Genomic DNA, 13,515 nt, shown 5'->3' on the forward strand with positions numbered 1-13,515 from the left:
CAGTCAGAGGTGGGAGGCTAAATCTCTAATAATAATGATAATGATAATAATAATAATAATAATAATAATAATAATAATAATAATAATAATATCTGTACCCCACCCATCTGATTGGGCTTCTCCAGCCACTCTGGGCGGCTTCCAACAAAGATTAAAAAGACATCAAAATGTCACACATTAAAAACTTCCCTGAAGAGGGCTGCCTTCAGATGTTTTCTAAATGTCAGGTAGTTGTTTATCTCTTTGACATCTGGTGCGAGGGCGTTCCACAGGGCGGGTGCCACTACCGAGAAGGCCCTCTGCCTGGTTCCCTGTAGCTTTCCTTCTCGCAGTGAGGGAACCGCCTGAAGGCCCTCGGAGATGGACCTTAGTGTCCTGAACAATGGGGGTGGAGAAGCTCCTTCAGGTATACTGGACCGAGGCCGTTTAGGGCTTTAAAGGTCAGCACCAACACTTTGAATTGTGCTCGGAAACGTCAAGGCTGACACACACAGATAAGGCCTCCAGAATAAGTTGGGCAGGATCATGCCTTGTAAGCAAAGAAAAGAAGAAAAGCGCCTCTCTCCCCGCCCCGCACCAATCCCTGCCTTCACTGCTCCGGCATCAGTTAAGGGAAAACATCTGTTCCTATGACTTCACTCCCTCCAGCCTGCAGAAGTCTGTGGAAAAGAATAGTCAGCAAGCCCCCAGGAGGAGGAGGAGGAGAGAGTGTTGAGGTTTCTTGAACGGCCATTCGCTCAGTTTGCTGGAAGCATAATAGGAGCCAGGGAAATGTGGCTGATTGCCATGCCTTGGGACTGGGATGGAGACTCCTCGGTCCTCCTGATGCTCTAGGGCAGAAGTCGGGGCATAGAAGAGGCAGTTTTCCACCGGGTCGTCATGTCCCTCACTAAACATCTTCCCTTGATGCTTGGGGTGCCCTCCCACACAGTGGGGGTTAGCATGGGGGGTGTTGCTGTTGGGGTAGGGGTAGGTGAAAGTTGCCTCCCCTTTTGGTGAGGAAATGGTGCTGGCAGGAAGGGATGAACTCCCCTTTACCACCAGATCCTAAACCTCTGCTGTCTTGTGGCTCTACTCATTCATGAGAAAGGTTTCAGGAGTAAACCCCGAGGAAAAACCCACACATGATTCTTTGTGAGACACCTTCAGGGGAAGAGAAGGCTAAGCTAAGGAATAAGCCCTACACAGATTCAGAGTGGAGTCCCTAAGGCAGTTGGATGGTGCCTTGTACTCCTCCTTCCAGCAACTCTTGCAGCCAAGCTGGTGCCAAACGTCTCGCTCCGCTTTCCTTTGGACCACATCTGTGATGCCGAGGGGGGCGGGTCTTGTCTCCTGGGCGGCCCATGAACTCCATGCACACTGCCCAGGCTTGCGCTTCAGAGTCACTCTGGTGCTGCAAACGCAGTAGTTTGCCTTCACCCCTAGAGGTGCACTCCACTGTCTCTCAAGACAGATGGATGCTGGCAACAACAACAAGGGGAACTTGTCCCCCGCCCCCATATCATTTTTATTAATTTTACAATACAGTCATACCTCATGTTACATTTGCTTCAGGTTGAGCATTTTCAGGTTGTGTCCTGCGACAACCCGGAAGTACCGGAAAGGGTTACTTCCGGATTTCGCTGCTTGCGCTCAAAATGAAGTCATGCGCATGCGCAGAAGTGGTGAATCACAACCCGCAGATGCGCAGACACGGGTTGCGTTCTGCTCATGTTGCGAACGGGCCTCCAGAATGGATCCCGTTCGCAACCAGAGGTTCCACTGTAATGCTTTCCATTACAATCTTTCCTCTTATATTATAGATTTTGCCTTTTTAGGGCCATGACTTCCTTCAAACCTTCCTTGTGATTTTCTATCTTTCATTTCTGATTTCTGCATTTTCACTACTTAACCATTGCTTTCAAATCAAAAACATCAAAGCATCATATTTTCTTATTCCTCTCTGCAGTGATTTTTATACCTTTCCTTACAAAGCTTCTTGCAATCCTGCCAACGTGTTTGATTGACTACAATTGTCTTTCAAACAATTTACAAATTTAGTCCAGTCCTTGTTGAACTTCTGGCCCCGCTGTTCTCGGATTCTTCCCGTCATTTTGGCCCGTTCCGCATTCTCCATTAACTTCAGTTGCCATTCTTCCTTTGTCGGTAATTCCTCTTGTTTCCACTTCTGTGCTAATAAAATTCTTGCTGCAGTTGTTGCATATAGGAAAAGCTTAGTATCTTGTCTGTTAATGCCTGTACCACAACAAGGGGAACTTGTGGCCCTCTAGATGTTGTTGGACACCAATTCCCATCAGACCTAGCTGATGCTGAGAATCCAACAACATCTGGAGGGCTTCAGGCTCCGTATCCCTGTTTTGACGGATGGGCTATTTTCCTGGACTACCCTACTGTGTCAGTAGGCAGTGATTGGCTTTGACAGGCACAGATTAAGGCCCACGCTGTGGTAAGGGGCCCAACTGTTGACCTTCAGAGCCCTCCTCTCCTTCTGCCCTGTTCAGCCTTGCAGTTGCCACATGTTCGCCTTCCCTCTCAGTTGAGCAAGGAGGAGCATTGGCCTCCACTTGCCTTGCCTGCTTCCTCTGTGCGCTGGTGCACATTAGGCCCAGTGGGAGAGAGCAAGCAAATGGGCAACAGAGGCAGGTCTTGTTCAGCCCTCCCCGCCAAATCTGGAGTCCATCACTGGGTCACCATAGTAAGCAATGCTGGCACGTGGGATGGAGCAGCCACGCTGTGCCCCAAATAGAAAGTGGGGTCGATAGGAGAAGCTTTTATGTCTTACTTGCTGCATGGCTTCCCACGAGCTACACTGGCCTCTGCTCAAGACACTTCGGAAATGTGATTTACAGGCAGCCTGCTGAGGCTGAGCCAGGATTCCTGGCTGTGTTTTCAGACTTTCCATCTGTGCCAGTCTCTCGCTCCAAACCAGAATTTCACCTGGCCTTTTTTGGCTCTGTGTTTGCGTAATGCAAAATCAATCTCTTTTTCTTTCTTTCTTTCTTTCTTTCTTTCTCTCTCTCTCTCTCTCTCTCTCTCTCACACACACACACACACACACACACACACACACAAACACAAACAAATAAAATATTGCTGGGTAGTCAATAACACTTCCTTTGCTAATGGGGATGTGAGTGTGATTTGCATTTCGGCTCCCTTTGATCTCACTTCTCTCCCCACCTGCCCCAGTTTAGGACTGAGCTTCATGCATGTGATGAAGTGGATTCTTAGTCAATAAATGTTTATGCTAGGTTAGCCAACACTGGGTAGCCACAAGGTTGTTGTTGTGGTAGTTGTGGTGGATGGCTTTTAAAAAAATGCTTTTACAGTACAGTATTGAATTTCAAAATTATTAACAAATACAGAAGAGAGAAAACAAATTTCTGAAACAAATTCCTAGAAACTCATTGAAAATACATTTATTTTCAGTGTTAGGAACTAATGGTGTACTTATATCAGGTAAGTTGTAATACATTTTACAGTTGTTGCTGGACTCCCAACTCCACACAGCTAACATAGCCAGTCGTCAAAGACGATGAAAATTGGAGTTCACCAATGCCCAATGGGGGCACCACGTTGGCTACCTTTAACAAATGTGCAAGGTTTTAAGATGCCACAAGGGACGCGAGTGGTGCTGTGGGTTAAACCACAGAGCCTAGGGCTTGCCAATCAGAAGGTCGGCGGTTCGAAACCCCGTGACAGGGTGAGCTCCCGTTGCTCGGTCCTTGCTCCTGCCAACCTAGCAGTTGGAAGCACGTCAAAGTGCAAGTAGATAAATAGGTACTGCTCCAGTGGGAAGGTAAACGGCATTTCCGTACGCTGCTCTGGTTCACCAGAAGCGGCTTAGTCCTGCCGGCCACATGACCTGGAAGCTGTATGCCGGCTCCCTCAGCCAATAAAGCGTGATGAGCGCCGCAACCCCAGAGTCGGCCACGACTGGACCTAATGGTCAGGGGTCGCTTTACCTTTACTGTTAAGATGCCACAAGAGTGCCAAGTGGCTGAATTGGCTTGGAGTGCAGGTGTCATAATGCAGAGCAACCTTTGAGAATCACTGGTCAGAAGGATAGGCTGATGCTTCCTTCTCTTCCCTCTCTCTCAGTGAGGAATACAAAAAGCATTTCAGCAACCGGGACCTACGAGCTTTCTCTGTGCGCCCCCACCTCGCATACCCAACCCACTACACCGGCGATGCCGAGTGGATGAGCGACACAGAAACCTCCACCATCTGGGACGATGACTCACGCAAGACGGGCTGGAGCGGCTCGCAAAAGACACTGAAAGACACCCATGGCAGCGTAGGCACTTCAGGCCACTCCTTCCGCCCGGCCTCTCGGGATGAGCTATAACATCTGGCTGGTAAGTAAGGCCTGGGAAACAGCTGTGCAGCAGATGTGGAACCGCTTGGGCAGAGCCGCATGCTGTAGGGCAGTTGGCTGCAGTAAGCCTTTCGTAGAAGTGATTGCTTCTCGCCCCCCCGCCCCGCCCCGCCGCCGCCCTTCAACTCATCTACAGCATAATGGCATCTTATGCACAATTAACTTGCAAACTTGCACTGTTGAAAACAGACCGGTTGAAACTGTGCAAATTAAATGCACACCAGGTGGAGAGCTTGAAAGCTCTTTTTCAGCATGGAAGGAGCCTTGCTTACTGGGCAGTGCCCGATAAATGTTTTTATATTACTGTACACTGCCCTGTTCTCGAAGCTACAAACATGAGTCTGACCAAACTGCGGGAGGTAGTGGAAGATAGGAGTGCCTGGCGTGCTCTGGTCCACGGGGTCACGAAGAGTCGGACACGACTAAACAACAACAACACTGCCCTGATACCTTATGAGTGGGTAGTATATAAATACTTTTACTGCATAACCAAAATAAATAAATAAGCCCCTTGCAAGGAGGCTCACCTTCATTACTGGGTAGGTGATCTCCTGCAGACCTGTATGCAGAGATGTGTGTATGTAACTTGCAGTTTGTTTGGATTCTTTGTGTGTGTGCGTGTCCTCAACGTGTCATAGAGCTAACTGGAAAGGTTCCATCCCTTAAAATAATAAATAAATCAAGAACTGTCTTTCTGGAGCCACCAATTTTGCTGAGACATTGGGCGCCAGTTTGCTGAAGTCCGAAGTGTTCATTCCTGCCAAGACTCTTCAGTTCTGCCATCGTTGCTGTTTAGATTAAGGCAGCAAAGTAATAATTTTCCTGGTGAGGGTTGTCAGTTGTTTGAAACTGGTTGCTACTCGTTGGACAGCTGCTTGAAATGCGCTGATGTGTAAGTGTTCGTATTGAGCTCTACATCTTCAGTTGCTCATTTCTGCAGATCTCTCTTAAAAAGCAGCAAGCCAGGCCTGTTTTTGTTTTTCTGGCCACGTCTGTGTCCTGTGAGGCTCTTTCTCCCTCCATATTTATTGGGGGGGGGGGGGAGGAGAGCAAAGTGGGTAGTTACTAGGGGTGGCACATTTGAGGAGGCAGTGCCTCCCCCAAAAGTTTGGCAAATGCCTCACCCTAAGCCAAGTGATCAAGGGGATGGAGCAACTCAACTATGAAGAAAGCCTGCAGCAGTTGGGATTTTTTAGTTTATAGAAAAGACAAGGAAGAGGAGACAACGATAGAAGTTTATAGAATTATGCACGGCCTGGAGAAAACCGGCAGAAACGTTTTTCTCACTCTCTCAAAGCACTGCAACTCGCGGACACCCAATGAATCCGAATGTTGGAAGATTCAGGGAAGATAGAAGAAAGCACTTCTTCATGCAGAACACACGTCAAGCTGTGGAACTCCCACAGGAAGCAGCAATGGTCAGCAACCTGGAGTGCTTTGGATTAGACCATTTCACAGAGCAGAAGGCTATTGACGGTTACTAGACAGGATGGCCATGCTCTGCCAACATAGCTAGAGGCAGCAATGTTTCTGAATACCAGTTATTGGAAACTTCAGGGCTTTTGTTGTTGTTGTTCCTGCTGCACTCACGTCCAGCTTGCAGGCTCCCCAACAGAGGCATCTGGTTGGCCGCTCTAGAAACAGGATCCTGGACTAGATGGGCCATTGGCCTGATCCAGCAGGACTCCTCTTATGTTCAGGCTCTGGAGCTGCTGCATTGGGCTAGTGGGTGGGGAGAGCTAAGTTGTCACACCGGCCAAGGGCAGGGTCCCCTATTCTGAAAGGGAAGATGGGGCAACTCCAGAACAGCGTCCCAAAGTTGGAGAGCAAGGGGCCCCCTGGCAAAGCTGGTGGGAGGTGGGGCACACTCAGAACACTCCTGCTTTGTTCTGCATCCTGGAAGCAACCTCCCCCTTTCCACTTGCCCACCTCCACTGCTTTTCTCACCACTTGCCCCTAGCTGTGAAAGCAGGCTTTTCGCTTAATACTCCCTCTGTGTGGGGCCTCATTTTGCTAAGGAGGATGTCTCCACCCACTGCACCTTTGCTCGTGTCCCACACACTGCATACGCTTGGTCATGATCCTCCTGCAGAGTCCTGTCTGGATCTACTCAGAAGTGAACCCCTCCTGTAGCTCAGAGGGGCTTACTTCTTCCAGGTATGTGGGCCTATGACTGCAGCTTCCTCTAATCATGTATACAGTTTATTACTGAAGGGAGTGGAAGTCGCTTCTGCTGTGGGTAGCAGAGCACACACCATAAATACTGCGTATGAATCAAAGAGGCAGAATAATACAGTGGTACCTCGGGTTACATATGCTTCAGGTTACATACGCTTCAGGTTACAGACTCTGCTAACCCAGAAATAGTGCTTCAGGTTAAGAACTTTGCTTCAGGATAAGAACAGAAATCGTGCTCTGGCGGCGCAGTGGCAGCAGGAGGCCCCATTAGTTAAAGTGGTGCTTCAGGTTAAGAACAGTTTCAGGTTAAGAACGGACCTCCGGAACGAATCAAGTACTTAACCCGAGGTACCACTGTACAGAAAGCTGAAATATGCGTGAATTTTGCATTGTTTTCTCTGTCTGCCCCTAATTTGGGTGATTTGGAATCAGGTTGGGTTTCTTTTTTTATTTTATATTCTTCATTGAAAAATTAAAAAGTACAAAAGTGCAAGTGCACAGAGTAAGATAAGACACAAAGAAGAAGAAACAAGAAATAGTATCTATGTAGAAAACAAAACAGAAAAGGATATTGTGCACATTACAAAAAAGGGGGCCGCTTGTTATTGTAGTTAAGCAGACTTTAATATGTTCGGGTTTCTTTTTACATTTATACCCCACCTTTCCCTCAAGGAGTTCAAGGTGGTGTACAAGGTTCTTTCCTTTCTCTGTTTTATCCTCACACCACCCCTGTGAGGTAGGGCCTTGAACTGTGAAGGACTGACTGGTCCAAGGTCAGCCAGTGAATTTCATGGCCAAGTGCAAGGGGAGGATTTGAACCCAGGTCTCCCAGATCCTAGTCCAACATCCTAACCACTGCATAACACATCACGGATAAACAACCTTGTAAATGAAAACATCTGGCAGTTTTTAGTCCAAGGAAAGAGGGATGCATTCTCCACAAGTCCCACCCTCTGTCCCACTTCTATGGATTTCTCTCTCATTTGTGCCTTGCTTGTGTGGGATGTTTTAGCATTAGCAGGAGCCTGACATCTCGGCAAAACCTGCGACCCTCTAAAGAACCTGGAAACCAGAGAAAACTCAGCAGCTGGAACGTGGCTCTGAATCCTGCTGCCCTTATCCTGATTTCAGGCAGTTGGCCTCGGCTCCCAAAAGCCGCGTGGGCTTCCTCTGCTACTCTGGCTGACTCTTCCCTGGACTGCCTGTGTGTCTTGCAGAGCCTAAACAAGCAGGAGTTTCAAAAGACTCTGTCTAAGGACGTGTGCTGAGGCTCAGTGCTGCTTTTGTGAGTTCCCTGAAGCTGCTAGGACAGGAAATCCCGAGAAACTGCTCAGATTCCGAGGTAAACAAACAACGGCCCTGTGCTCCCCGCAGCTGGAGGTCAGGAAAGTCTGGCTTGCTTTGCTGTTAGCCAGCTGGTTCTCAGCTGTTGCCTCCTGCACCCCCACTTTTTGAAAAAGATCCTACGTACTGGTGATGCGCAGTCTAGGGAAAGGAAATTAAGCAGCAAAGCACTGCACTCGGAGCCCGCTTGCTATTCCCCGTGTCAAGAATGCAACCACAGAATAATGAAAACCATGCAATGCAGGTCGCTATAAACTGGATCGGTTTCCTGCAACGAAGATATTTCTGGGTCCCAGTTTGCATGTGCTGGTTAATGATTTGCCGCAGGAATGAGAAGCCTCAGACCCAGGAGCCAAATCTGACCCTCCTGGCCTCTCTGTGTGTGACTGTTCACTGGCTGCACCCATTACCAGCCTTGCTTTGGGACCTTCATGAGTGCTTTTGCCTGGCTGGAATGTGTCTTTAAACTCTGATCATGCCTCTTGGTTGCCTGGAGGGAGGATAGAGAGCAATCTGCACATGTGTGCAGAAACTAGCCTATTGCACAAAGGCAAAAAGCACATTCGTTGTCTACTCCCACCCCCTGTTTTTTTTTACCCTACCCACCACTGGCATGCTATGAAATTGTCTATTCCCCTCACAGACCTACAATCCCCAGTGTTTCCTGTGAAGAGGGATTGATTGTTTAAGCCACCCTGGGAAGGGAACAGGGTATCCCTTTTAACTTTCAGCACGCTTAACAAACTGCATCTCAAAGGAAGCTGTGTTTGTTTAAAGTGCACTTTAAATGTACAGTATGAATGTGGCCTTAATCTTACTCCTCTTACTATGATTGCTGCCGTTGGGCAGGTTTATATGTTGACAGTGTGTGCCTTGAAATTCCATGCAAATCGCAGAGTTTTGTAATTTGTCAATATTGAGAATCTTGGCTTCCTTTTAAACAGCAACGAAGGACAAGTCCCTAGCCCCTGTGCCCTGAAACCAATCCCTGTGAGAACAGCAGCTGGTGGAATAGGCACCTTGCTTATCATTGCACACACGGCCTATGTCTCCAACTATAACAGCAGGTCTATGCCAAAGTGTTTTCTTCCTGCTCTCTATCAGTAGGTTTTACTCTGTCCTAATAACACCCATCTCTTCCTTTTTCCCTCCCAGGTGTACCTGCTGCAGCCCATGAGCGAGAAGACGATGATAGATCAAGGATTGGTTCCCCCACTCACCACCTTGTATTAGGACACTGTGTTTGCTTGAGCTGTGTTGAACAGGGAAACGAACGCACTGTGTGCAAAACTTGCATCAAAGACCAGTTTGCGCTCTGCCAATGCCTCTGGAATTTCCCTTTTTGGATGACGGTGGAGTTTTGGGGTGCTGCAATATTTGTGCTCGCCTAGCAGCAAAAGCTCCCTTCACTTATACGATAGTTTGGAGCTGATATTGGCACCAGCTGGGTGCCTTTGCCTGTTTTCCTTTCTCCACAACACACGCACACACGCATGGCAGTTGCAAGAGACCTAATTTCTGCAGCCTGCTGAGATGTAGATTGGTTTGTGCAGATGTTTGCTGTCAGAACAGGCCATTCCAACTTTTTTTTAATAAAAAAGACTGTCCAATTTGGATAAATAATCTGCACAGCGATTGGAGTTTTCTGCACGGCCTGGCATTGCCATGGGGCATGGCTGGTTTAGAGAGACAGTGTCTTCATTGAACACCAAAGGAGGGGAGAACCTCTGGGCCTCAAGATCCTTCTATCAGGCCTTTGACATCCTCCTGAAGCCACACACCCCTTGAGTCCCTTCCCTGGGTGAAATGTGTTGTTCAGCAGGGATATAGTGGCTCTTGCTTACCAGGGTGGAGCAACAGGTGTGGATGTGTATATGGGAAAACTTCTCAACATTTGCATGGTTGGAATCTGGCTTATGGTACAAATGGCAGAAGTTATACCTGATGCTTCAGTCATTCTTGCCTCTGGCCCTCCCAGGAGGCTGCTAGTAAGTGAATGTTTCCCCTAAGCCATCTAGGAGACCTCAGGACTGCCTCTTTGACTTAAAACAACAACAATTTTCACAGTACAGCAAAATAGAAAACACCCATACAATCAAGAAGAAAGAACACTTCTGTCAGAAGAGTAAGATAACAAAGGCTAACCAAATGTACCTCACTATACATAGCTGGCCATGTCTTGCTGGAGGATGCATAACTGAAAACATTTAAGATCATAGAATCATAGAGTTGGAAGAGACCACAAGGGCCATCGAGTCCAACCCCCTGCCAAGCAGGAAACACCATCAGAGCACTCCTGACATACGGTTGTCAAGCCTCTGCTTAAAGACCTCCAAAGAAGGAGACTCCACCACACTCCTTGACAGCAAATTCCACTGTCGAACAGCTCTTACTGTCAGGAAGTTCTTCCTAATGTTTAGGTGGAATCTTCTTTCTTGTAGTTTGGATCCATTGCTCCGTGTCCGCTTCTCTGGAGCAGCAGAAAACAACCTTTCTCCCTCCTCTATGTGACATCCTTTTATATATTTGAACATGGCTATCATATCACCCCTTAACCTCCTCTTCTCCAGGCTAAACATGCCCAGCTCCTTTAGCTGTTCCTCATAAGGCATCGTTTCCAGGCCTTTGAAACTAAAAAAACTAGAAACTAAAAAAACTGGAAACTAAAAAAACTTGTACATTCTTGGATTGCATGGGGTTAGACTAGATGACCCTTGGGGGTACTTTCCAGCTTTATGGCTCCGTGGTTCCATATTTATTTGAAGTTGTTTTCCATTTGTGGTCCATTTAGTGCTCTTAATTGTTGGGTTTGCTTTTCCATAAGAGCTGCTGTGCAAACCTCCTGCTTCCAAACAGCCGACTGTAAATTATCCGAAGTTCTCTAGTTTTGAGTAATCTGTTGTTCAGCTGCCACCAGCAGGGATGGGATTAGTTAGGACCTGCATGTTGGCTGACAGACTGTGTTCTGCCTGTTGACTCTGGAGTTCTTCAGTTCCAGTTCTCTCTCCACTGTCAGCTTCCGCTGACACACCATTTCCTCAACTCTTTGTTGCATTTCTTAAAAAGGCAAAACTAGTAAATCAAACTGAAGATTAAATTTGATCTCCTATTTAAATGTACAGAGCCATATCTTCACTGTATTCTTGTTCCCCTCTCCAAAGCTATGGGGTAATATCCATTGGCCATAACCATTGACTTCAGGAATTTTATTTTTTTCATTGGGTGTACTCTCAATATGATTTGGCTGGATATCACCCATCATTGCCAACATTTTCTGCCAATGTTCTTCTGCCCTTTAAAGCCCCTGTACAACAAACAGAGAGACGCGGGTGGCGCTGTGGGTTAAACCACAGAGGCTAGGACTTGCTGATCAGAAGGTCGGCGGTTCGAATCCCCACGACGGGGTGAGCTCCCGTTGCTCAGTCCCTGCTCCTGCCAACCTAGCAGTTCGAAAGCATGTCAAAGTGCAAGTAGATAAATAGGTACCGCTCCAGCGGGAAGGTAAACGGCGTTTCCGTGTGCTGCTCTGGTTCGCCAGAAGCGGCTTAGTCCTGCTGGCCACATGACCCGGAAGCTGTACGCCGGCTCCCATGGCCAGTAAAGCGAGATGAGCACCGCAACCCCAGAGTCGGCCACAACTGGACCTAATGGTCAGGGGTCCCTTTACCTTTACCTTTACAACAAACAGAAGTCCGGCCTATGATGTTTTCTCCACCAGGGGCAGGGGACTTCACCAGCTGAATATAAGTTTGTACAGGTGTTAACAGCACAAGGCCCTGTGCAGGAGGGAAATCTGGCAACCTTGAACATTTAGGGTACATGCTAACCTGGAGCATTTGCACTTCAGCCGTTGTGGGTTCTAATGGTCAGGAATCTAGCATGTAAAACTATTGATGTGATGAGAAAATTGTAGCTGTGCTATGGGGCGGGGGAGGGGGCGGGATTACAATAAATGCATAAAGAAATTTGCATTCTTATTTTGCCTTGGTTATTTTAGTTATTTTTAAATATTTATGAAATTGCACATGAGTTGAAGGAGCAATAGACAGAGGCCTCTGCTCAATGCTCAAATCCTACATCAGTGCTTTTAAGTCAGATTAAAAGAAGCTGCTTTTATACCTGGCCAGAAAAGTGATAAATTTTGCGTTCTATAGGTCTTGTGACAAAACCATAAGCACAGACAATAATAAAATAAAAAAACAAAGCCTCTACTTGAACAAATGGGACCATGTAATGCAAGCGGGAGTATAAATGAGAAGCCTCCATGACTACATGCAGTATATTTAAATTTACTGCGGTTTTGTCTATTTCTTCCTAATCTTCCTTGCCACCAGAGCAAAAAGGGCCGCTTTGTCAGTCACAACGGTGTTAGAGTCACTCAACCACCTCAGAACCCTCTCTGCCAAGGGGAGGCTGCTTTCTTGAGCAAACGGGGTTTAGAAAGCACCTCCTAGGCTCTGTTTATAATGGACAATATAACAAATAATGAAGACTATATTCTACCTGTGGTTGCCCACATGGCTAGAAACTTGCACAGCCTTAAAATGAAAGTACCTGGTGGTGGGTGGCAGCAGCACAGGGTAGGCAGCCTCCCCCCCCCCCCCCCGCATTTTAACATCCTAGAATGTCCTAGAGCAACACTGAATGAGCCCAGCCATGCCCAGAAATGCTGCGAGGGTGAGCCTGGGGCCTTGACACATGCAGCTGGGCATCCTGCTTCATATAACAAAGGCGGCATTTTTTCATCTCCGCCAAGCTAAGCAGTTGGCTCCTTACCTCTCTCGCCCTAACCTAGCCACTGTGATCCATGCAACAGTCACCTCCAGGCTTGATTATTGTAACTCGCTCTACGTGGGGCTGCCCTTGAGACTGAACCAAAAACTCCAGCTGGTGCAGAATGCTGCAGCGAGACTCCTTACAGGGTCCTCACCGTGGGATCACATTCACCTGGTGCTATACCAGCTGCACTGGCTCCCAGCGGAGTTTAAGGTTTAAGATGCTGGTTTTAACCTTTAAAGCCCTATACGGCCTAGGACCCTCGTACCTACGGGACCACCTCTCCTGGTATGCCCCACGGAGAACCTTAAGGTCCACAAATAACAACACTTTGGAGGTCCCGAGCCTCAAGGAGGTTAGATTGTTTTCAACTAGGGCCGGGGCCTTTTCAGCACTGGCCCCGATCTGGTGGAATGCTCTGTCACAAGAGTCACATCTTTCTGCAGGGCCTACAAGATAGAGCTGATCCACCAGGTCTTTGGCCAAGGCACAGTCTGACCCCCCTCCTTCGGTAATGCTCACAGAACTCTAGCCCAATGGTTGCCATTAATTTGATTTTGAATTGATTTTAGAATGAATTGATTTTAGAATACTGTGTTACTTTTATTGTTGTTAGCCGCTCTGAGCCCGGCTTCAGCTAGGGAGGGTGGGATAGAAATAAACTGTTGTTGTTGTTGTTGTTAAGTGATAATTCCTTCCCACAGTGGGAACCAGGCCCTTGTTCACAGACTTCATGGTAAAGGAGAATCGAACCCTTGTTTTTTGTTTAATATTTTTATTAAAGTTTTCTTGGTTTACAAAGGTATGCGCAATGTCTCTTATTTCAAGTTATATTTTCC

The 13,515-nt window shown here is 47.4% G+C and overlaps 1 protein-coding gene across 3 annotated transcripts in view; it reads left to right on the plus strand.

Annotated features, from left to right (window-relative positions):
- CERCAM (cerebral endothelial cell adhesion molecule) overlaps positions 1–10,015 on the plus strand; it is a 30,145-nt gene extending 20,130 nt beyond the window's left edge. The window contains exons 12-14 of one of the 3 annotated variants that reach the window (XR_014507086.1): positions 4,102–4,358; positions 5,676–5,796; positions 9,056–10,015. Coding sequence is in view for 2 of the 3 variants with exons in the window: in XM_083423082.1 (XP_083279208.1) it covers positions 4,102–4,348 (247 nt within the window). In the remaining variant the exon portion in view is untranslated. Of the gene's footprint in view, positions 1–4,101; positions 4,359–5,675; positions 5,830–9,055 lie in introns of those variants that run through there. The other 2 variants (XM_083423082.1, XM_083423081.1) reach the window with 2 other exon arrangements.
- Positions 10,016–13,515: the final 3,500 nt, after the last annotated feature.

The sequence above is a fragment of the Podarcis tiliguerta genome (genome assembly GCF_965153285.1).
Source record: "Podarcis tiliguerta genome assembly, chromosome: Z".
Lineage (NCBI taxonomy): Eukaryota > Metazoa > Chordata > Lepidosauria > Squamata > Lacertidae > Podarcis > Podarcis tiliguerta.